Here is a 22,904-nt window from a genome sequence, read left to right as displayed (position 1 = left end):
AAACAGGCTGTGGTAGGCCTATGCAATGTCTGCGTCCTTGTAAATAGAGTTGTTGGTTTTTTTTTTCATTTTTCATACCGTCATTGAAAAAAACAAAACAAAAACACAAAAAAACAATAATAGCCTCTTGACACGACATCTGGTAGCTGCGTCAAAATGAGGTAGTTTACGGTAAAACGGCGCCCATTACCATGTGATTTCACCGATGTTTGTAAACATGCGTCAGCCACATGTGATTCTGGCGATGAGGAAAGACTCTCCAGCCGCCCGACCAACCAGCGGCTGGGGGAGTGTCAGGGGCGGGGTTCCCGTGTTGCGCTATGGAAAATCGTTAGGGGGATACACTGTGATAAACGTGCGCTCCGAAATTGATAATAGCGACAATAAGGCTGAAACAGGAACCTGGTGGACTGTCCATTCACTGAGGACCTGGTCTGAGTGACGCCGGCCGGGAAATGGATGAGACTCATTCGGCACGGGAGGGAAACAGGCTTGGGATAAACACGTAAGTTATTTATGTTATTACATGGCGAGAGCGACATAACGCTGCGTATGTGGCGTAGAGAATACCACTATGTAATTCATAAACACTGTAGTGCTGGGTTGAGAAGGTAACAATAAAAAAGCCCAGAGGCGCTGTTGTAAAAGTGGAAAGAATAATGAAAGAAAGAAAATAAAAGTCCTGTGTTTGCAGTTCAACGGGGCGCGGGGACTTGTTGGTGGAAAGAGGTTAAGAGCACTTTTTTAATCATAAGTGGTTTCATCATCGACGTGACAACAGGTAAATTAAACTGCGTCAGCGGGAAGGACCGACAAGCCACATGAAATCCAGTGGGAATTTCCGCTGCGATGGTGAAACATGCTGCGACGGTATGACAGCGTAGTTGTGCTCGGTCTCGAACTGAAGTTGTGGCTGAATTTAATGTTAAAACGGAGATGTAAACAAAGCGTGGAATCGGCCGGGATGGCGTGTGAAGGAAGAGCTCGGAATAGGATGCTGCGCAAGAGATGGATAGTGCGTAATCCTGTTGTGGGAGAGGACGATATTACGCAGTTCATATTGGCACGATCATTTAACACCTCATGGCCTCGTGGTCTTTCTGTCTAGTGTTGTTACTGGGATGAAAAAGTCACTTTTTTAATTTATAAAACAGGATAAACATACTTCCCAAACATGGTCCCACATTGACGCACGTAGGGTTGTTCTATTGTTTGTTTTATTTGAGAGGGAAATGAAAACAAGTTAGAGGTAAGTTAGCGACACAACAGTGACGCAGCTTTCTTTTGTCGTTCAGGTGTCCAACAACAATTGCTGCGTCACAGAGACCTAGGTCCTTAATAGTAATCTGGCTTTTTAGTGCGCACTTGATATGATGAAAACAAGCTCTACTTCTCAAACATAGGGGGTGCTAGTGAGTGACACAATCCATGGGCTGAATCATCTGCTGTAAAGGGATGTTGAACACTCACTGTTGTTGCTTTTTATACCTGTACCTATTTTATCCAATGTTGTACAGTGTGAATACAGTAAATTATACACATCATTGAGCTTTCTTTTACTGAGTTATAGTTTTGTAGTTCCTTAAAGTTGTTGTTGCTGTCGAGAAAAACATTTGGCAGATTTGTCTCCCTTTACTAGACCTTGTAATTCACACCTGCCAGAGCACAATAGGACGCTGACACGCCTGATGTGATGACACTGTTGCTGTTAACACCACGTTCGCTGGCCTCTCGTACCTTCCTAATGACCCGAGTGAAGGAGGGTGTGGTGCCTCCTGCTGCTTACCTGCCAGAGGGATGGGAGATGGAGGCACTTTCTCGCATAGCAGCACTTCCGAGGTAAAAATGACACACACAGGAGGAGCTAACTCCTTCCTGCAGAGTGGATTTGTTCGGTCAGCGGGAGAATCAGCCGTAGACCTCATGAGTTGCTAAACAATTGGCAACTAAATGGAGAGAGAGAGAGAGAGAGAGAGAGAGAGAGGGAGAGGAGGGTTAGGGAAGGGGAGCTTTAGAACTTTAATTATGTGTACTGAATAGAAACTTGACTCCTGAGGGAATGTCACTATGGTAGTTTTGAAACAAACAGGTAAAGGTCATGGGAGGAAGTACAAGCTGATCTGTAGGAGAGTGTCGGGGGAGGGCCTCACAGCAGAACCCATGTGCTTATTTGCATTCATCTGAAAATATGGAAACCCAAATTCTACTTAAAAGAATATATTTACTGACTGTGAGTAACATACCCTGTGCAGTAATAATGTTTACCAAGTCTTCTGAGGCTGACCAGTAAGTGACCCACTTTCGCAGACAAGAAAACGTGACCTCAATAGTTATTTTGCTATTCTTTCAGGGAGGGGCGCTGCCTCTTAAGTCAAACAAACAGAAGAGCCCAGTACAAGTGGGCTAAATGCGACGCACTCAACCTAGTTTTATTCAGAGTTCTAGGAGAAATTTCACAATAATATTGTTATTGAGTACTAAAAAAAAACAGCCCCTGCTTTTTCAGCTGGAACAAATGCAATTCAGCAGATGCTGTTTGGCCAAAAGTAGACACAGCAAACAAGAATCCTGAGGAGAGGCGGTGTGCATGTACTGATGGATTTGTTTACAGCAGGGGCCAGCATCACCTGTAGCCGACATAAAACTTCAGAGAAAATGATGAGCGACCCACTGCCTTTTAAAACAAATCCCTCCTACACACAGATTATGGAACAGGAGGTGGCAAAGAGCCAAGAGATGACAGTGCTAAAATTAAACTCGGAGCACTGCTGGCCTCGCTAGATGATGATGTATTAATAGACAAGTGTGAGGCAGCATTCATTCGCAGGTATCATTAGCAGCTAGACACCTAACGTGCTGTAAGAGGGGCGAAAAAAACCTTACTGTAAGCTACTGTGTCTAAAACCCAGAAGGTACCTCTCCTTACTGCCATTACTAATGGTACAAATTAATTTCTGTAAATATTTTATTAAGATATACAGTATATTGGAGGGGAAAATAGTGAGATAGCTTATTGTTGCTTCACTGTTTTGTCCAAAATTTATGCTAATCAATAAGGTGCACCAGCCAGGTTTTTTATGTCTTTCTGTAAACCTGATCCGTCTTACACAGACAGCCATATTTTAAATCTTTATGGGCACCTTTATCTCGAGTTATTTAACTCATAAAGCCACTCCTGTTTTCAGTGAGACATCTGATATTTCCCAGCAGGCAGAGAAGGAGCCAGAAGAGGGTGACAAAGTGTAAATCAACTCTTCCGACTGTGGCCTTCCCATTTATTTCCACCCACCACGCAGCAGATAGAACAAACAAAGTGTCGGGCTCATCTAAACGTGTTAAGGCTGTCTCATCTCCAAACATCTCACAAATTTGTTGAAGTTGATGCAACGTAGAAGGAAATATTACGCGATTCAAACACAAAGGGTACTTTCATGACTTAAAGGTGTGTGTGTGTATATATATATATATATATATACACACACACACACACACACACACACACACACTCACAGAAAACAAAACTATTTTCAGCTAAGATATTCTGTAGTTTTTCCTGATTGCACAAATGTGTAGAGGTGGTTTAAAAACACATTACCTCGATGAGTTTGCCCCTCTCACTCCAGATAAATTAGGACTTCTAATCTGTAAGAGGATTAACCACCTACCCTATTTGCACGTGCACACATGCACACAACCCCACCCCCAACCCCCCACTGCTCTGCACACACACACTGTGACACACATACAGGCATTCAGTGTTCATTTTACGTCACCTACTTTAATATGACCCAGCCTAGTCACTCTTCCTGTGACACAATTTGGCCTCTGACAGTCTGCTCTGCCTGATGCACAGTGGGATGTGTTCATCTCGTTTATGTAAACCAAATTGACGTGTTATTTTAACATCCTCTTAAATCAGAACCATTAGATCAGTTTGTTTCTGATTGAAGAATTACTTCAGTTTTATTTAACTTTTCTATGTAGCATCTCCTCCTGCAATTTGTCGCTAAAGATGGACAGTGCAAAAAGTTTAATATAACGGCTCTAAATTAAACCAGTTAGTTTTTTGTTTTGGGGTTTAAAATGGGCTGATGCGCCTTTAACAAGCAGTAGATGGTCAGGTGACTTGGCAGGAAAAAAAATGCTTTGATGCAGAAAGCAGCCTCTGCGCACACAATGGTCGGCAAAAAGAGCTTGTAGTAAAAAGAACCAGACAGCAAGAGAGAGGTAGATACAGAGTTCATAAATAGCAGAGTTAAATGGGAGGAGGCAGAATAGCAAAAACGAGAAGACGGGATGAAAGCAGTGTTGCAGCCTTCATACTTCACTGTCTGCCTGAGTTATTCTCGAAGCTCACACTGTATTCATGTAAATACTTGCAGTGCTTGTCGAAATCGAGGATATTTTGATCTTCTGTTCGGGTGAAAGTACAGTACATGTCTGTAAAACAGTGATAGCCATCATATGTGCCCAAATTTGATTATCCGTGGTGAAAATATAACCAATCAATTCAACTGAGACACTAAACTAGCAGTGAAGAGGATTAGGGAGTGACAGACAGGTAAATTGTCCCCAAAAGACACATGAAGGTTTTGGATTAGTTGCTACGTCACCTTTTCCCATCAACAGGACAACAGCGTCTGAGACACTGACAAGGCAGATAATGCCAGTCTTTTAATGCCAGACCTACAAATAGAATCCAGTGAGTTTTCCACATTAATTGTCTCGGTATTGTGCTGTCATTTCAAAAGAAAATAGAAACTGTGAAGGAGAAAGTCTCAAATGAGCTCTCTGTAGACATACTGTACTGCATGCCTTATAGGGATGGACACAGGGGTTCATACTAATGAATTCTTACCTATTTCAGGATCTGGTTTTTCCATCGTGCACCACAGTCATCCCCACTTGGACCAGGAGAGGGACTGGATGCTTGAGGCAGACCCAGGAGACGACACAGTATCCTATTGTACATTACAAAGAAGTCCACAGGGAGCTGTGGAGATCTATTTTTCCCTGAGTATGATTCATAGACAGTTTTTTGTTGGGGTTCATCTCTGGTGCCAGTCTGCTGCCAAGCCCTTTCTTACACTGAGATCGGATGCACTAATGCAAGGAACTGAGCTGCTGTGTCATTCTTAGAGGAACTGGCCATGACTCAGTGGTTCTACTCATTGGTCTCCGTGCCAGCAAAGAGTCTGCGTCTTCCGTTTTGTTGTTTCTTTTCTGCCTGTCGCTCTCTTTGGAAAGAGTCCAGGTTTAAAGCATCTTTTGTTTTATATTTTTGTAGTCAGTAAATGTTGTTTGTGCAAATATTTCTCTTCACAGTGTGTGTGATAAAACAGGTAGGTATACTGTTTCTCGTTAAATAACCAAAAGTTGAGATGATGGTTATCAAACATTCTTTTATGTAATTTCTACACCACGCCTAAACCTCGAGGCAGCGTTACAAACAAACTGCAGAAGTTTACACTTGCAAAAAAGTTTTTTTTTTAGTGTGTGTGTGTCGGGAAATCACAGTTCTCCATATCAAATAACCCTGAGAAGAACAGATCTGTGCCCAATGGGTTGGAATTTGTTTTTTTCTATAAAAGCGAGCAGAACCAAAATAAATCGGCTATTTAAAAAAATAGCATTGTTTTCTTTCTTTGTCCGTTTAGTCTGGGGCAACATGCAATTACCATACCATGTCTTATTGAACATGTTTCTTTATCTTAATTGGAATAAAGTTTATGCAGGTGATACATTGATAAGGACTGTATCCTCTTAAACATGTCTATCAGTATAAAGCAAAGCAGTAAGTTTATTAAGAAATTTTGGCAAGACACTGGAAAAGAAAATCGATTTAATGACTAATTAAATTAGTATAAATTCCATTATATTCCTTCACACAAATCAAATCTACCCTCTGATAAGATGAGCTACTTTTATTGTTTGTACTAGAAATAATTTAGTTAGTAAAATGCTTGCAACATGTTGATTTTAGACTAATGTTTTTTTTCTTCTTGCAGAAGAGGACATGACTTCAGAAAGTGTTTTTTCTAAAAGCATCCCCCCCAGGGAACTGGTTTCAGATGGTGTTTTAGAGTATAAAATCCCATCTAGCACCATTTGAAATCGGTGTTCTTGAGCGGGAACAGACTTCAGGAGTGACGGCAGTGACAGTTTTATTCACTAAATTCCCAGAAAGTTTGGTGGCTTTGTGTATATCCAAATTTTGACAAACTATTATCCACTAATAACGACAGTTACGTGTCTATTGGTTCTCTTGATCAGTTCTCTACACAGCTTACACTCTAGAGATGAGAAGAAAAGAAGGTCTTGGATAAGCTGAGAACCTGAAACCCCCTCTCACCAAGGCTGACCGTTTTCGTCTGGTGTTCAGAGTTTCCATCATGTCTAGCACCATTTGAAATCGGTTACAATGTGGAGGGACTATCAACAAAAAGCTTTTGCCTCAGCGGTTGCAGGATGAATTTCCTTAAAGGACCAAAAGATGGCAGCATTGAGCTGCAATCCATGCTATCGTTGCAGTAGTGAAGGTTTTACTGAATGATCTTGATCAGGTGCAAGACCAGCTGGAACAAAGCACAACTTTATCATGTTGAGGCCTCTTCAGCTGTTGTGTTTAGTTTTTTAATAATTCAGTTTTTATTTAACCATGAACCTCAGCCTTGCTGTGGGCCTGTACTCTTGTGTTCCTGTACTTTTCTACCAGGAACAGATGATAAAGAAAGAGATTATCTAGTTAAATGCTTCAGTAGTTCAGAGGTTGTGTATCCACCCATTGCAGAGCTCTCAAATGTATAATGTTCCTTATATTTAAATATTAAAATACAGCAAAACTATAGTTAAATCAGCACGTTGTTGTCCATAGCTCCACACTGTATTTACATCCATAAAAAAAAATGGTTTCACTTGTTTTCACAAGTTGTACAGTATTCTATTTATTAAAGTCTTCTTGTTCAAATGAAGAGATTTTTGCTTGTGTGTGATTTTTTCATAGAAATGTAACAACTAGGTTTTTTGTGTTTGATATAATTAATGTTCGAGTTCAGTATCTTTCTGTGTTATTGAATTATCACCACCGTGTCACCTCTGTTCTGTTTTAAAGAAGAGAGACAGAAATATGACTTCAACTACTGTAGGTTGTCATGGAACCATTTCTAATTACAACCTGTCACTTTCTCCAGCCCCTGATCACAGAGGCAGTTCTTTTGAGTTTTTGTGCTTTAAGTTCAATTTAATTATAGCATGTAATCTTTTAATACATGCCTGTCTGATTATCTCATGCGCCATTACATTGAGACTATGGGAAAAAGGGCCAATATAAGTCAAACCCTTTACTGTCAACTCTGTTACCCTGCACATGTCACATCACTGACATATACATATTAATGCAGTTATCCTTTTGAATAAATGAGTGAAAACTCTTAATTAAAATGTATGAATGATTAACCCACACTGCCAAGGTTAACAGCAGGTTAAAAAGCAATTATCAAGCTATGCTCTGTTGCCAGTTTATTAAGTATACCTTGCAGTCTAATACAACAGTCCTGTAGTAAGTTCTACCTTCATGAAGGTTATAATCTTCAATTTTGGTTGAAACATTTAGAGAGATGGTGATTCAGCTGCACAATCATTTTAAAGGCTGTGGTGCTGTCAAATTGCATTGTGTTATGCTGACAGGCATTTCTATATCTATCTATTCTAATTTATCATTTATATCAATGAGGGAAGGCTTAACAATAAAAACATATTTCCCACTGTCCCAATATGTATTTGAATATAAACATATATTAATGACAAACAAAATTAGCAGTGATAGTCACTCTATCAGTCGAGTCCAGTTTCTGTTGATATTTTGAGCATTATGCTGCTTTGTTTGTCCATGAATTAAAGATCTGCCATCATTTGACACTGTTCAAAAGTCTCCTTCCAGCTTTTCAAATCCTTATCTGACATTTTCTTATATAAGAGAGTAACAGTAATCCTTCTTTCAAGTTGCTTTCTAATGCAGTGGTTCCCAACCTGGGGGTCAGAACCCCCACTAGGGGTCAGCAAAGCTTCACTGAGGGTCAGAAGGCCTTATTGATTTTACATGATATATTACACAGTGGGGATAGTATCTCAGCCTTTTGTTCATTTGTGTGAAGAGAACTAAATGAAATTGTTTTTTTTATAATGTTTAGATTAAGACCTAAACTTTGTAGACCTGAACACAAACTTCACAGAGCCTTCAGTCTCTATTAAACAGCCTCATCCTGCATTAGAAGAATATGCAGTTAAAACAATATAGATAATGGAACAATTGCTTAGAGTCAGGGAGAAGAAAACACTGAATTTGTAATAAAAAAGGAAAGCCTATTTAGTATGTTGTTAAAAAAGAAAAAGTGAGAATCGTATTTAAAGTTCCAAACTCATCCCTGATGCAATATTCACAGCAAATAATCTGCTCAAAATCCATCCAAGTCACTTGTTTTACACAAACGTCTTGCAGTTATTGCGTTCTCTATTTGGATTAATTGTACAGTTTATCAGTTGTTCTATGCTGCTATTGTGATGCGCTGAATATAATATAAAATATCCACAAAATATGTCTTAGTCAGGGATACTCAGTTTACTCAACGACAATAACGGGTCCCTTAAGAATAAAGGTTGGGAACCACTGTTCTGATGACTCCCCGCTAACTGCTGACCTTCTCAAACAGAGGGATAAGTGTTGTGGAGCTAAGTCAAAGCTAAATTGAAAAGGCTTAAAATACTGAAAGGCTAACCCCAGCATAACCCTATTTTTATCTCTGGTGTCTGCAAGAAGCCAACCTGGTGAACAGGCAAGAATTTATTATTAGCGTGTGTTACTATATGAATGTCTTTTCACTTTGCAGCTATGAGTCATAAGGAGTGTCTCGTTTGACATGACATCAGCAGCAGCGTCGTCATCAGGATTTGATTCCTCTCAGCCCTCATGCCCGCCTCAATGTGATGTGGCCAGCGTGACTGTTATCATTGGTTGCGTAAAGTTACATTTACGTAGTATTTTCCCTTGACCTCAGCAGATGTGGGTGGAAAACTGACAATTACAAATTATGGATTGGTCACAGCAGACGTGAATATAAGGAAGTAAAACTGTCTCACTAAGAAAAAAGAGATAGGATAATGTTTTTATTCCAAGTCAAAGACAGTTTTTAAGTGAGAGCATGTGGCTTTTGATAGGAAGAAATAGCATGTTCGTCTTCTTACAAATTGAAAGCTGAATTTATAACATTTAAAACACAACTCTCTCTACTCAATACTGTCAGAGGTTGTGCTGCTACAGCTGTAATTGGTCTGTTATGACCAGTGGTTTATGGTGGCTCCTGTCAGCAAACCTGTTGTCATGTTATTGAGTCAGTTTTCTGACTCCTTAAGATTCTCTACTCACGCTACTGTTAAGGTTGGCGTATACTTGAAAAGAACTAGTTTGTGCGGCATGTCATCCAAAATTGTCTGAAGGGGAACGCGTTTATGGTTGATCCAATAGCCGAACAGCTGAATAGCTGATATAGCCATTTAAATATCGGCATAACAACGCAGTCTTTCCTGGAAGGCATTCAACTGGCATACATTTGTACACATAGAGAGAGACATAAGTAAACACTAAGTAAAGAATGAAACAGAGGGCTTGAGAGAAGTTCCTCCCTTCTTTCTCACCTCCACACGTGTAAAATTTCAGATTGCCTGTTTTTGAAAGTTAAAGAAATTTACAGACACATCACCTACAACTACAGTGTCGTTTAGGGAAGGGGTTTCACACTACTGCTGAAGTAAACTAGTGCCTTTATGCTGCCATATTTTCTATTTTAGCTTTAAACTGACACTGCTTTGGTCCTCGAAAAGTTTAACCAGCATACCACAGCTCAACACTGAAATTTTATTACCGCTGTCAGTGTAAGCGATATATCTACATCGTATGTGTCAGTATAAATTGTGTGACTTTAAGGCCCACATAATTTAGAGTGTAATTCTACAGCTGATGTTAATGACCTTATGCTCACATTTCTTCTTACTGAAAGTGGGCTCCTCAAGTAAAAATAATTATCCATACTGGTGCAATAGCTTACATTAAGAGCCCCTCTTTTAAAAGCATGTAAACATTTAGTTTGATCACTGCCACTTCAATGGTAAGGTATTCACGCTTGTTTCTGGTCTAGTGCAGAGGCCTCAGTGGGAACCGTTTGGGTCTTGTTTGTCTTAAGCTTAAAGATCTCCATCCGCCCTACTCATGAGAACAACTTTAAAGAGGAGCTCCAAGCCATTTACCAACAAGCGTTTTTATAGTTTTTCATTCTTATGTTGTTCTTTTTTTTTTACTACAGCCAAGTCTGTGAACCACACTCACCACATTATGTCTGTCCATGTCAGTGAAGTTACATGAATCATAAACAAAGCTAAATATGTGACAGTATGTCAGTATGTGCCCCAGCCAGGTTGGCAGGTTTATTCTGCAATGCCAGATGAACAACGGTTATTTTTATGCTTCTGGTGAAATTAATTTTCTTGTTTACCTTGTGTAAAATTGCATCACTTCCTCTGAGATTTCCCCCCTCTAGTCAATGCTTAACCACGTGGCTGGAACAGGATAAACTACAGGGTCTCATGCAGAGCTTATGGACGAATTTCCTTTTGCTCTTCTCACACAATATAAAGACTGATTACCGGATCATGATCTTGAAAAGTTAATATCATGGGAGCCAGATAAAAGTCCAGCTGCAGTGCATTGTATTTGAGTTAAAACTTCCTGAAAGAGAATGATTGATTTTTGACATTGCAAGGACTCCAACTCAGTGACACTTCAAGTAAACCCTCCATAAGTATCTATACATTTGTATATATGGAAATAAATTACTTAAAACACACTTACATAGTTGAAAGAACATTTAAGTATGTACTTTATATTATTATTAATACATTTACAAACAGCTTTATTAGCAGCTAGTAAAACTGTACAACTGTATTATTTATCTTAATTCAGTGACAGTTTACAGAGAGTTGTATATGTATACATACTCCAGTGTGTATTGTAACACACTAACAATCATCAACCAACTGGGTGGAGATATATCTAATAGGCTAAGCATCGAGCATAAGATGTTGCAATATGCTGGTTAAAACTTGTTTTGGTGGTTTTATTTTGTTGTGTTGCAGCTTTAAATGTTCTCATTAGTTAGGCCTGAGAGCTGCGTATCTGTTCATCTTTGTCATGATACTTCAGCCTCATCCGGTCCTCTTGCATCCATATCTGTCACTGCTGGTATGTGAGGTCTAACAAGGATAGGACACAAATGCAGATAATGCAGGCTGACTGGCAGCGCACAATGATTTATTGCTGCAGAGACGGTACAAGCCTATAGAATTGTGAGGCAGGCGAGGGTCAACACCAGGAAGGTAGAAAAAAACAGGCAAACAACTCCAGAGGAACAAGGGCAGGAAGGCATGCAGGTGATAAGCAGGCAGCAGTTCCAAATTCAGATAAATGCATAACAGGTAACCGAAGAAAAGGAACAGATCAGATACAAATACAAATGGCTGGGACTCAAAGGTATGAGGCGCACGGAAACTTTTACAAGAGGAACAATGGATCTGGCCCGTTGTATACAGTAGAAAAGGTCAGAGGGCAAAGGTGTCTGGGAAAGTGGAAATCTGGCTGAAGAGGGACAGATAGGAGGAATGACACAATGACAGGCAGCCATGGCGACAATATCCTTACCAAGTAATTCGCCACCTTAAATCAGAGTTAATTATTTTTACAGCCCATGAAACATTTGCTCAATATTAACATCTAGTACATTTAATTTATGTGTACAAATCTGGTACAAATGCTTAATGGGAGGGGTTAAATCTTTATTAATGTGTGAATAACAACCACTGTGTATACATGAAATGAATAAACACACTAAAAAGTAATGTAAATGCTTTATATGAAGGGCCACAATTGTTTATGAATGTATGTACGGAAATAGCTTTGATCCTGATATGTGTTTACAACCACATTATGGTGTTCTTCTTTTCCACCACTTAAATCATAAAAGCATTGTGTGTTATGTTATATAAAGTACTAAGTGACTGTAATAGAATCTCCACAAAGAGGATGGGAAGACATGTCATTACGATGTTCCTGTCCCTCACAAACAGGACAGAGAGTTCAATGGAAAACCAGCAGGTGCTGAGTAATATATTGCTGTTGTCGTGAGAAAGCCTCGTAACTCCAGTTTTGGGGATTTTCATATCTTCATTTTAAAGTGAAGGATTACATTAAAGAAAAACGTACAAATTCTTGAGGCTTGGGACAACTGCGTACTTTTGAAAATGCCTCAATGGCCTTCAGCGTCAGAACAAGTGATTTAAACCCTGATGTGTGGGAGATGCATGTTTTCAGGGTTTTCTATGAAGCCAGAATGGGTGTGGTACTGTATTCGTACAGTGGAAAAACAGGATTTGAAAGAGGAGCAGGAATCAATGTTTCTGATTTTGGTGGGTGGAAAACTTGCTGAGACAGGGAGGATACCCAGCATGTTTCCTGCTGTCCCTTAGGCTTTTTTGTCTCTTGAGTTCCTGTGGTGAGTCCACATCTGACAGAAGACTGTTCAGTAACAGTACAGTATTTACTTGTACAGCATGGCAACTGGATCATCGGGCCAAAGACTGGTGCGAATCAAAGGGGAAGTCACTTTGTTGACTGTGTTGTGTTGATGTTTTGTTTAAAGGATAATGCTGGTGATAGTCTACATTTTTAGTCATGATAGCAGCGTGGCTCTGGGGATGGCAGTGCTGGTTAGGCAGACCACCACTTTGGTCTATACTGGAATATCTTTACTCAATCAGAAGTGTTGATTCCTCCTCCTCTTTTAAACCCTGTTTTTCCACTGCACAAGTACAGTACCACACCCATTAAGACTCATACTGTATCATCACTACCATATTGTGTATCTCACAGACATCATGCTTTCTTGTTTGAACTTGCTCTGACACCAGTTTGACCAATCGGGCATTTTCAACTATCAGATTTTCTCTGAAAAAGATTAAATAAGCCCAAAGAAATATAATCTGGATCCTACTGACTTTTGTAATTCTCAGAATTTTTCCTCTAATGCCAGATTGACTTCTGTGGTTTTGAGTGTCTTGTCTGAACATGTTAGCTGTCTCTGGTTTATATTACATCAGAGATGCCTTTGTACACAATGTCTAATGGGTATAGCCTTGGCCAATACCTTTCAGCATTTGCAGCTTATCTGTGGTTCTCTGTCTTAAGCTCATTCATTCCAAGACATAAATCCTCAAAAACCATCACAAATATGGACTTTCAGGTTCAAAGAAGGTGCACTGTAGTGTTTAGTAAATATTAGTCAAACTGGACTAAACTGTGTTTGTGTGGCTGTGGATTTATCACAGTATTGATTACTGCACCAATGGTCATCTAGTGCAACAGTGTGGCTCAGAGATGTGTTTTTGTAGTTTGCTGGCAAAAATGACTTCATAGAAAATACTTAGTAGGATCCATTCATTGGTGGTTTTGGTCTTTTTTCTGGATTTTTTGACAATAATAAAAATGTAGAATATCAACATAATTATCTTTTAAATCAAAGGTGTTCAGTCCATTGACAAATGGATGTGGCTCCAATGTAAAAAGACATAACACTGAACAACACCATAAGGGGCTGGGTTATGGTTGATGAATACAATCACCACTGTTGTCGAGCTTTCTCTGAGAAAAACAGCAAACCCCTTCTCTCTGTTAATACACTGTCTGTCCACATAACTGAGATGAATTATCATGATTATAAGTGCATATCCAGTTTATGTCTATGTTTTTGTCTTCCAGAGGAATTCATGAGTTCATTAAAGTATCTTTTCAATGCAGCAACAGCTCATGTTATTTTCAAAAGCATATACATTGAAGTGAACTGTAAAATCAGATTACTGTAACTTGTTATTTCTTTTGAAGTAGGCACAAGAAACCCCCTTTTCTAATCCCCAAAAGGCACAGTTCAAGCCTCTGGCACAACAACAGACCAGGGTACAATGAAACAGTGGAACCACATTTCATTATGGGCTTTTTCTCTGTACTGTTCCACACCCCTGCCGGGATAAAGGCTCGGCCCTTCACTTCACTGCTGCCATGACTGTGAATGCAACCATTGAGTCTGTCCTTTAAGGAACAAAAACTACTACTTTGTACAATGTGGACATGTGCTTCAAGGTAATTATTTTCTTTGTAAAATCTTCTTTCAGATCTGGTAGTTACAGTTTAATATAAAAAAGTTTTTGAGCAATGGCTGCATTAACAAATTCAGCTTTCTCAAAACAAATGAATGGTTAACAAACTTGTACAGGCTTTTGGTTCAGTGAGCTGACTCAGTTACACATTCAAGGACAAAAATATTTTGATCACTTCCCTAAGAATTTGTATAGTTCACTGATGGCAGGTACTATACTGGTTTCTTGTCTCATGAAAAGAAGGTTTCCCCAGAACAATAGACAATGACGAAAAAAGTCAGGAGGCGAAGAATGCAGCTGATTGTATCTTTCATTCGGCAAACTCAACCACATTGTATGCCTCTTGAATCACCGTTTTCAAGTCTGTCCTACCAGAACAGGACATTAGTAACAAGGAAATTGCTTCAAAACCTCTAAGCTAAATACTGCAATTCTGTAAAACTATAATAAGACATGAAGGCAATGTTAAAGTGTTTATTCCTGTTTATAATATAAATAATGTATAAAATAGTAATAGTATAATGACAACTATTTACAATCGTTAAAATAGAGAAAAATACAAAATACATTTACAAAAAGTGCTTTTCATCATTGAATGTTGAATTAAATTATACTTTTAGATTCAATTATCTGCCATTTGAAGTGCAATAACATTAAAGTGAGCTCTCCTTTTCCCCCAATTGACTCAGAAAGGCACTGCTACATTTAGTTGAGGCACATCCCTTCTGGAGTCACAGATGCTCTTTAGGGTTAGATAGGAAAGGATCCATTTGCAGAGCTAGAGTTGACGAGAAAAAAGAGAACACTGTTTAGGTTGATCTTCATTCACACAGTGGTACGAAACAGAAAAATAACACACCATTCATGCTTTTTTGTCTTCATTGATAATATCTTTTTCATTTTCCCCACTTCAAAACTGTATGTTAGCGTTTTTCTGAGAAGTAAATCGAACAAGTTAACAATTCTTCAATACGATTTTTAGAAGTATTTTGGTTGTTTTGACAAAAGCTCTTGATAAAAGTAGATACACATGAATTGACAGATACCTTGGTGAGGCAGGCAATCTAAAGATTTTGGAACTGTAATAACTCCGGCTTCAGGTCTTCTCTGGTGTCATATGAGCTACAGTGTCATCAAATAAGGAATTTAGGTCAGAATTGTTCAGTTATGTTATTTGTATGTTTTTATTGCATACTTAATTAGCATGTTAGTGTTAGTCATTGCAACTTTGAGAGAATAATGAGTTTTTGTAAAGTAAGCTTTAACACTGGCTTAGAGATTAATGTTTAAGTAAAGTTTCCCTGTGTGAATCCGAGCTATTTGATTTATCTGGATAAATATGAAGTTGTTGTTTTGCAGTTAAAAGCTTTAAATGTCTTAGTCTCTGGACATTTTATGTGAAATTCAGGTCAAATAAATGTCAACAAAAAGGTTGACATGTCCCTGTTTCTGCATTGTTTTGACACATTCCTGTACATTTATTGAACTGATTCATTCTGGCCAGAGGGGAATTTTTTCCCCCCCTAATGCTGATTTCTATGTCACAGCTTTTTTATATTATTAAAGGATTTCCTGTTAACTTCCCTCATTCCTCAGCACGCAAGTCCGGAATCTAGATTTCCTCAGACAGCTTCAAAAATGAAGTGCAGTGAAGAATCTTTATCTGCTGCAAAGTTAGCTACTAGTTAGTTACTGCATATCTTTTTACTGCATGCTGTATTATTTACAGAAATATGTGCAAAAAGTGACCTGTACTTGTTACTATGCATTTAAGAGCAGAAAGTGCCAAGAGAAATTGCATCAGAAGGGGGTAAAAAAGCATGATCCAGTATTAGCCATGCATTAAAGATTGAAATATTGGATCTTACCCTTTCCTCTTCAGAAGATACTTGTGTAAAAATAGAACAACTATCGGAACAGCTGTAAAGAAAATAGTTAATTAATGTAGTATGTGTTGTATTTTGTATTTCAACTGCAAAAAAGTCCAAAGAGAAAAAGGTTTTACCTATTGAAATGGATACCACACTGATGATAACAGGTATATATCCTGAAAGAAAAATGCAAAGTTTATAAATGCAGAGCATAAATATTCACCCATGTTAACATCTTTATTGGGCTCAATAACTCACCATTATCCTGGTTAGTATCTACAGCCCCATCATTCTTTCCTGTAAGCACAGAACAGTTTTATTAGTATGCAAACTATTTAAACTGAAGACACAGTTTAAATAGTGGTGCCAACTAATGCCAATACAATAAGACACAGACAGAGCATCTCATTTACAAATTTAACACTGTGTGTACAGTTGTTAGGCGATTACGGCATCTGTCGAAATTATTTGTCTGCTATATGTTTTTGTATGTCAGAAAAGTTGTATGCATTGCATTGAGCCTATTCATCTAAGTGTCCATGTTGGATCAGTGGGGGGGGAGAAGATCAAAAACATTAATATATGAACTGGGACATGGACTGTGGGAGGGAGACACGTCTGAGAATATTAACATTATTATCCTGTTTGAAAACAATAACATGGCAAACTTAAAGCCATAAATTACAGCGTTAATGGAATAGTCTGACATTTTGGGAAATATGCATATTCGCTGTGTGGTGGAGAGAAGCTAGATACCACTCTCATATGTGTCTGTTAAATATAAAGCAGAAAAAAAACAAAGTGTAAAAACACAATTTACCATTTTATATCTTGGCTGTGAGCAGTAGCCTCCAAGAGTCTCAGCTGGTTGCCTGGCAACTGCTCAGAGCCAAGAAATAGCCTGGCGGATTACCCCCCCATAAATCGTCAAGTTTCGGTTCATCCCCAACTCTCTGCCATTTCCCAATATGCTCAACTATTTTTAAGTTAACTTTGTTAGTTCAGTTATTCCAGGAAATCTAAAAAGGCGACAAAAGAACGAATAATTCTATTCAGTGAGCTACGAGCTCGTTTAAGCTCTGGCCAGTCTGATGGTTTAGGGTTGAGCTGTCCACACTGATGACAACTTTCATTCTCGTAAATGGTTTTATATGTCCAAGTGTAGCAAAGGACAGGAGTTATTATATTTTTCCTTCTGTGGGATCTATAAATTCCATGGCTACCCATTATTTTCCTATTGTGACCAGTTTTAAAGCACTAAATCTAGTGTTTGACTCACAGACACATTTCAGTTGGCTTAAAAGAAAATCTAGGCCAGGTATTACGATATTGTTTTTATGCAGTAGTGATGAGAAAATAAAAAAAAGAAACAAAAAACCTTCTTCCCTTTACTGAAACAACCAGGTAATTTGACTGAAATAACAAATTCATAGACCAAATAGACATAAAACACACAAAGTCTGGAAGTCTAAGTTTTAAAATACATTTTATTCAAACTGGACTCATGGGAGCTACAGTAAAAATCCATGGAACAGAAGTCCGTTATTAAATTTGTAAAGCTTGTAATCATGCAACTTCCAAATGGAAAGAAGATTCAGACTTGACTGCTTTTTCATTAAATTGTTCAATACCTTGAAATGATGTTGGTGCTGTTACACTGGCTGTAGTTGCTTTATCCTCAGCTGCCAAAAGGCCTCTGCCACCTTTAAACAGAATGACCATAACGATTCTTAATTCTTCTAAAGGTTGGATGGGATAAAAGTGACTCGTCAAGCTGAGAAGCCACTCCTGATCCACATAATCCATTCATAATGCCAAATGCTGTACCAAACAGGGTTTCACCACTTAAATACATGCAGATCTGCTTGTTTTGATGGATTTTTCTGTACCTTTTGTTGAAGGTGGGACAGCTGTTGTTGGACTGGTTGTGATAGTTTTATCTCTGTGAGCTGTGCGTGTGGTAGATGGACCTGTAGAAGTGGACGCTTCTGTGACATGGAAAATAATAAGTGTTGTCATAATATAAAAAGTAAGTCTTCTTAATATACTGGATTCCTTGTACTGACAGAGGTAAAGTAAAAATGACTGAATATGTATCAGTTATCTTATTCTACAGTATAAACACATTGATTTGAACTCTTTGTAAAATATTTCTATACCTTGTGTGTAGATGGGTGTAGTTGGTGTTGCCATTTCTGTTGTAATTCTACCTTCTGTTGTCACACCTACAAATAAAAAACACTACTGAATTGATGGGTCCAAACAAATACTGTTCATCAGTCGTTTATGAGACTGTTGGTGCAGCACACATATAGATTTGATTTGACATGCAAATGACAGTTTGCATCAGTAACATGCTTCTTGTACTTTATGTCAGCACAGAATATCAATATGCTTTCAGATGTTTAGCCATCGTCTTGGAGAAAACTGTACACTGTGTGTGTTAGGTGAAGGACAATCTTTAAAGAAAGGTTGCTCGTTACATCGTTAAGTTGTTAGTGAGAGTATGAGTGTGGCAGTTTGCAATCAAACAACTAGAGTGAGCACAGACATGAACGGTCAATAGAAAAATGTTGTTAAGCTTGAATACTGCTCCATAAAAAAGCCAAGAGTGTGTGGAGAGCAGTTTAAGTGATGATGTTTAAACTTGCCAACAGGGTGTTCAGTGCTAAGCGTCCTTGGTGACACCATAGCAACAGATACAGTATGTGCACTTCAGTTGCATGTTTAAAAGTGCAAAATCGCTACTGATCTTAGAGGACTGGAAAGTTATTTCAAGACCACTCCTGTGGTTTTGGATGTTTTAGCCCATAACTACAAATCATGCAAACATTACATGACAACATTTCAAAACATACCAGAGGTTTTCTGATTACATTCCAGGCAGCTATTGTTTTAAACTTATTTCACCACAGTGTTCAAATCAACATGCAGAGCTTTGGAATACAATGTTTTTAATGGCAGAAATTATTAAATTCCCAGAATCTTTTTCATTGTGTCCATATTCGTGTGTTGTTCTTGTTCTTGGCTTAAATTCCAGACAGCGTACTTTAGCTGGTGAATGCAATGCTTCCCACCATCTATCTATCTATCTATCTATCTATCTATCTATCTATCTATTGAAGTCAAACACATGGATGGAGTGTGCTTACCTTTGCATTCAGGAGGCTGTGAATCGTATTCACCAGTTTCACTGCATGTAATCTCATCATTCCCAACCAGGGTGTATCCCTCATCACAATCATAATGTATGATTTCTCCATATTTTGGTTCATCTGAAGAATCCCAGTTGTTTTTGCCATTGGTCACTCCATCAGGCGCACGACATGTTACAACTGAGGAATAAGACAAACAGATGCTTTCACAAATTCTTACCACAAAATTAATTTTAAGGATTAAAAACCAATAATATATATTCCTTGCTGGCTGAGTAAAAAAAAAAAAACTAGAAACAGAAGAACAACTTCACAAAGAAAACAAAAACCACTGCATAAGCCATGTGCTTAAACAACTCATGCAAGAGGAGAGAAAAAGAGGTTGCCTTTTAGAAATAGCTTTTGTAGTAGGAATGTACCAAACAATTGTTTTATTGCTTCTGGTTGTGGCTTCAAGAAATACAAAGTAAGAGACATTTACTTTGACACTTAGCTCTTCCAGTCCACCCTACTGAATAGCACTGTTTGTAGCTTGATCCAATGACCTGGTAACTGTTGAAAGAAGGCAAACAAAGCAGGACTGTTTATTCAATGAGGAATTGATAGTGTAGAGCCATGATTTTGTAATACAATGAGATGGTAATGTTCAACATTGAAACCAAATTCTTACAGTCTAGTCGAGAAGTATGTATCAACAACTCCCTTGATGTTGGCAAGAGTAAAGTAAGTAATCAGTGAAACCATGAGGTAACACTTTCTAGCCACGGCTCTATTTGTCTTTCAGGACTATTTTGTTTTCTTTAGAGACCTTTTCCATTTGCTAATTCACCTTGACTGCAGGCAGCACTGTCTGGTAGACATCTGTTGACAGTACCAGCAATGACTACTACGTGACTATCTACTGAGGACTCCATGCCAACACTTGCTTATTTAAACTTATCAATAGCAAATCTTTTACCTTAAAACAACAGCTTCAGTATCATTTTCATGGTACACTGACTTGTTATAGGAAGAATGGTGCCGCTTTGATTCTCACACGCTACTTTGGTTGAACAGGCACGATTTCTTACAAGAAGTGCATAACACTTTACATCCCGGGACCACAAACTTAATCACTGATTTTGATTAAACTGGATCATATTTTATGGAGAAAATGTTTTCTGGTTTTCCCCTCTGATGTCCTCCAGCTGCTCTGCTTCAATTTTCTGCGATTTATGGAGTTTCATGATGGACAGATAGCTTTACTTGGTGCTAAACTAATGTTAACCGCTAACTGTTGTTAGCCAGGTGAGTGGGCAATGGTGCTGGATTATAGCAGCTGAATCTCTGATTGGCTTGTAGTCGTTGGTGAGCGCTTTTGGACAATTATATTAACTGGCTTGCTCTGTCTGATGTTTATCTGTGTTGATCATAAGTAATGCAATCTTGCAAACAAATGCACATGTACAGCTGTCCATTTCTTACAACAGTGGTGTATAAGTGAATTGCACTCTGAAACTGTAGCGGTGCAAAATAGCAAAAAAATCCCAATTCTTGCTTAATGTTGCTTTAAGACATAGCTATTTATTTACTTGTGTAATTCAACCATCTATAATTAGATGGCAAGATTTCATGCCTCACCCTTTAGCACAAACTACTTTTATCACAGCACCAAACAGGGTACCGTCGCTGATGTTGAAGCTCATGTTCGGCTGAGGTTTAGGAGGACCACAGTCCTTTTCTGTAACAAAAGAAAAACAAGATAATTTTGCTTTTATGCCACGACATTAACCCCAAATTGACAGAATAATACTGTTTTATAAAAGTGTCAGTAGAGTTATAATGAAAGTAGCCAGGACTCACTTATGCAGATGATATCTGGTTCAGTCCATGTCCCACTAACGCAGGTTATAATCCCAGTGCCATTTTCTTGAACATAACCATTAACACACTCAAAAGTGACACTTGAGGCATCAGGAAAGTTGTTCTTTAGAAGTGCTTCGTTGGTTAAGACAATATTTCCTTTTCCCTGAGGTTTAGGACAGTCAGCTGGGGGAAGAAGACAGCGGCAACAACATCAACAGCAACATCTTTTTGTTCATAAATCAGGTATGATGATGTAGCTCCACTAAATAGTAAACCTGAAAGCCTGTAACGTGATGAAATAAATAAATAAGTGAATAAATAAAGCTAATATCAGACTGCAGTAAATATTATACTCATTTATTGAGATGAGACAATGCATGTGAGAAAATGCCTCACCTGATTTCCCTCTGGACTATTTGTAAATGTGTAACTTGAACATGCAAGATTTTGTCTTTTGAGGAAAACACTTTTTAATGAGGGACCCATTATTTATTAACCCTTTAAAGTTTTTAATATAATTGTTATTGATTAATAAATAACTTTTCTTCAACCTGGTAGTAATGCCTCTTTATTAGTTACACCTGTACAATATGTTTCTTACTGAGGATATAGTTAAAGGTGGTGCTGTACTGGACTACTTTGTAGTGAAAGGTCTAAATTTAATGTCCTTCCCATTTGTAAAGTATGAGTGAGCGGGGCAGCTTATTAAAAGCACCTCTCTAAATAATACAAGCACAAGACAAACTTACACCTCTATGACTGTGTCAACAAAACTGTACATTACAGGGATCATAACAGTGGACTTTATGGCAGAAAAGTTGTATTGGATTGCATTAGACTGTAGGTGTACCTAATAAACTGGACACCGAGTTATATTGATATCTTATTATTATTATTATTATTATATATCTTATTTTTCTCACAGATCTAATAGAATATTATACATTTTTTTGTTAAATTATTACACAGCAATCCTATTGTAGACTCCTTCAAAACACCAGTAAATATGTGACTTAGTGAGGCATAATTGAATAGAGGCTTACATTAGATAAGTGACTGTGGAGAAGCCTGCTATTCGCGCTTGAACTCTCATGTGACTCGCTCCGTTGATAAATATTATCTCATTAACCAGACTGCGAGGCTGAAGTTTTCACTGACCTGCTGCCTTCACGACAAAGAGGTACATTAACAGCAGATGTCTGACCCTTCGTCGTTCACAGGTGTCCAGTAAAACTTCCATCCCGGGTTTCAGAAGGAGACTAAAAAGATCCAACTTCGGTCCAACTTCTCCGGTGAGGCGATGCAGAGACGCGACTCGCTCCACTGCCGGTCAAGAGTGATCCTATCAACCCCTGAACGCATCACTTCTATCTATGGTGTCTGCGGTCAAGTTAGCAAGAATGACAGGAAGCGACAGAAGAAGTGCCTTCACAATAAAAGCAGAAGCAGCACTGGCTGCTTCTAAAAGGCACAAGTTAGCTACAGATGAAATATAGTTTGCGTCTATAACATAATGTACAGCACATTTGATTGATTAATCAGTAGTATACATACTTATGGCCTTTATTACATAGCATTTAAATACATTCCTGTTAATAACAATGGCTACCTGCGCATTTATAGATTCATATTTTAGTTTTGTACGTTTTCATCTATCTATCTATCTATCTATCTATCTATCTATCTATCTATCTATCGATCTATCACAAACAAGTGTCTTATTTTGAAAGGCAAGACAGGAAGTTTCCCTTTTAAACCTAATGTTTTCCAGCGCCTTGGA

The 22,904-nt window shown here is 38.3% G+C and overlaps 1 protein-coding gene and 1 long non-coding RNA gene across 3 annotated transcripts; one reads left to right on the top strand and one right to left on the bottom strand.

Moving 5' to 3' along the window:
- Positions 1-283: 283 nt before the first annotated feature.
- On the top strand, positions 284-6,971 carry LOC127371094 (uncharacterized). The gene is made up of 3 exons (XR_007886354.1): positions 284-505; positions 1,640-1,839; positions 4,868-6,971. It is a non-coding gene; the product is annotated as an uncharacterized LOC127371094 (long non-coding RNA).
- A 7,742-nt stretch (positions 6,972-14,713) lies between these two features.
- im:7151449 (complement decay-accelerating factor) lies at positions 14,714-22,480 on the bottom strand. Of its 2 annotated transcripts, XM_051413689.1 has the most exons (13): positions 22,283-22,480; positions 21,122-21,307; positions 20,900-20,999; positions 19,761-19,831; positions 19,277-19,459; positions 18,284-18,349; positions 18,014-18,112; positions 17,756-17,827; positions 16,383-16,421; positions 16,259-16,300; positions 16,122-16,173; positions 15,300-15,375; positions 14,714-15,031 (listed from the first exon to the last, which is right to left on the bottom strand). In XM_051413689.1, the coding sequence occupies exons 1-12, from the start codon at positions 22,362-22,364 to the stop codon at positions 15,318-15,320; spliced, it is 1,050 nt and encodes a 349-aa protein (XP_051269649.1). In that variant the 5' UTR covers positions 22,365-22,480; the 3' UTR covers positions 14,714-15,031; positions 15,300-15,317. The 2 variants fall into 2 exon arrangements, with proteins under 2 accessions (XP_051269649.1, XP_051269650.1); XM_051413690.1 differs by lacking the exon at positions 15,300-15,375.
- Between the last annotated feature and the right edge of the window lie 424 nt (positions 22,481-22,904).

This window comes from Dicentrarchus labrax, unplaced genomic scaffold (genome assembly GCF_905237075.1).
Source record: "Dicentrarchus labrax unplaced genomic scaffold, dlabrax2021, whole genome shotgun sequence".
Taxonomy (NCBI): domain Eukaryota; kingdom Metazoa; phylum Chordata; class Actinopteri; family Moronidae; genus Dicentrarchus; species Dicentrarchus labrax.
The sequence above is the reverse complement of the archived record's forward strand: the minus strand, read 5'-3'. Positions and strand labels throughout refer to the sequence as shown.

Bases quoted from the DNA above. Each gene is read 5' to 3' on its own strand.
- im:7151449 (XM_051413689.1), bottom strand. From the start codon at position 22,364: ATGGAAGTTTTACTGGACACCTGTGAACGACGAAGGGTCAGACATCTG. The intron at 19,832-20,899 runs GTGAGGCATGAA...TTCTTTCAACAG, and splicing joins AAAGTAGTTTGTGCTAAAGG to TTACCAGGTCATTGGATCAA. The intron at 16,301-16,382 runs GTGAGTTATTGA...TTTTTCTTTCAG, and splicing joins AGATACTAACCAGGATAATG to GATATATACCTGTTATCATC.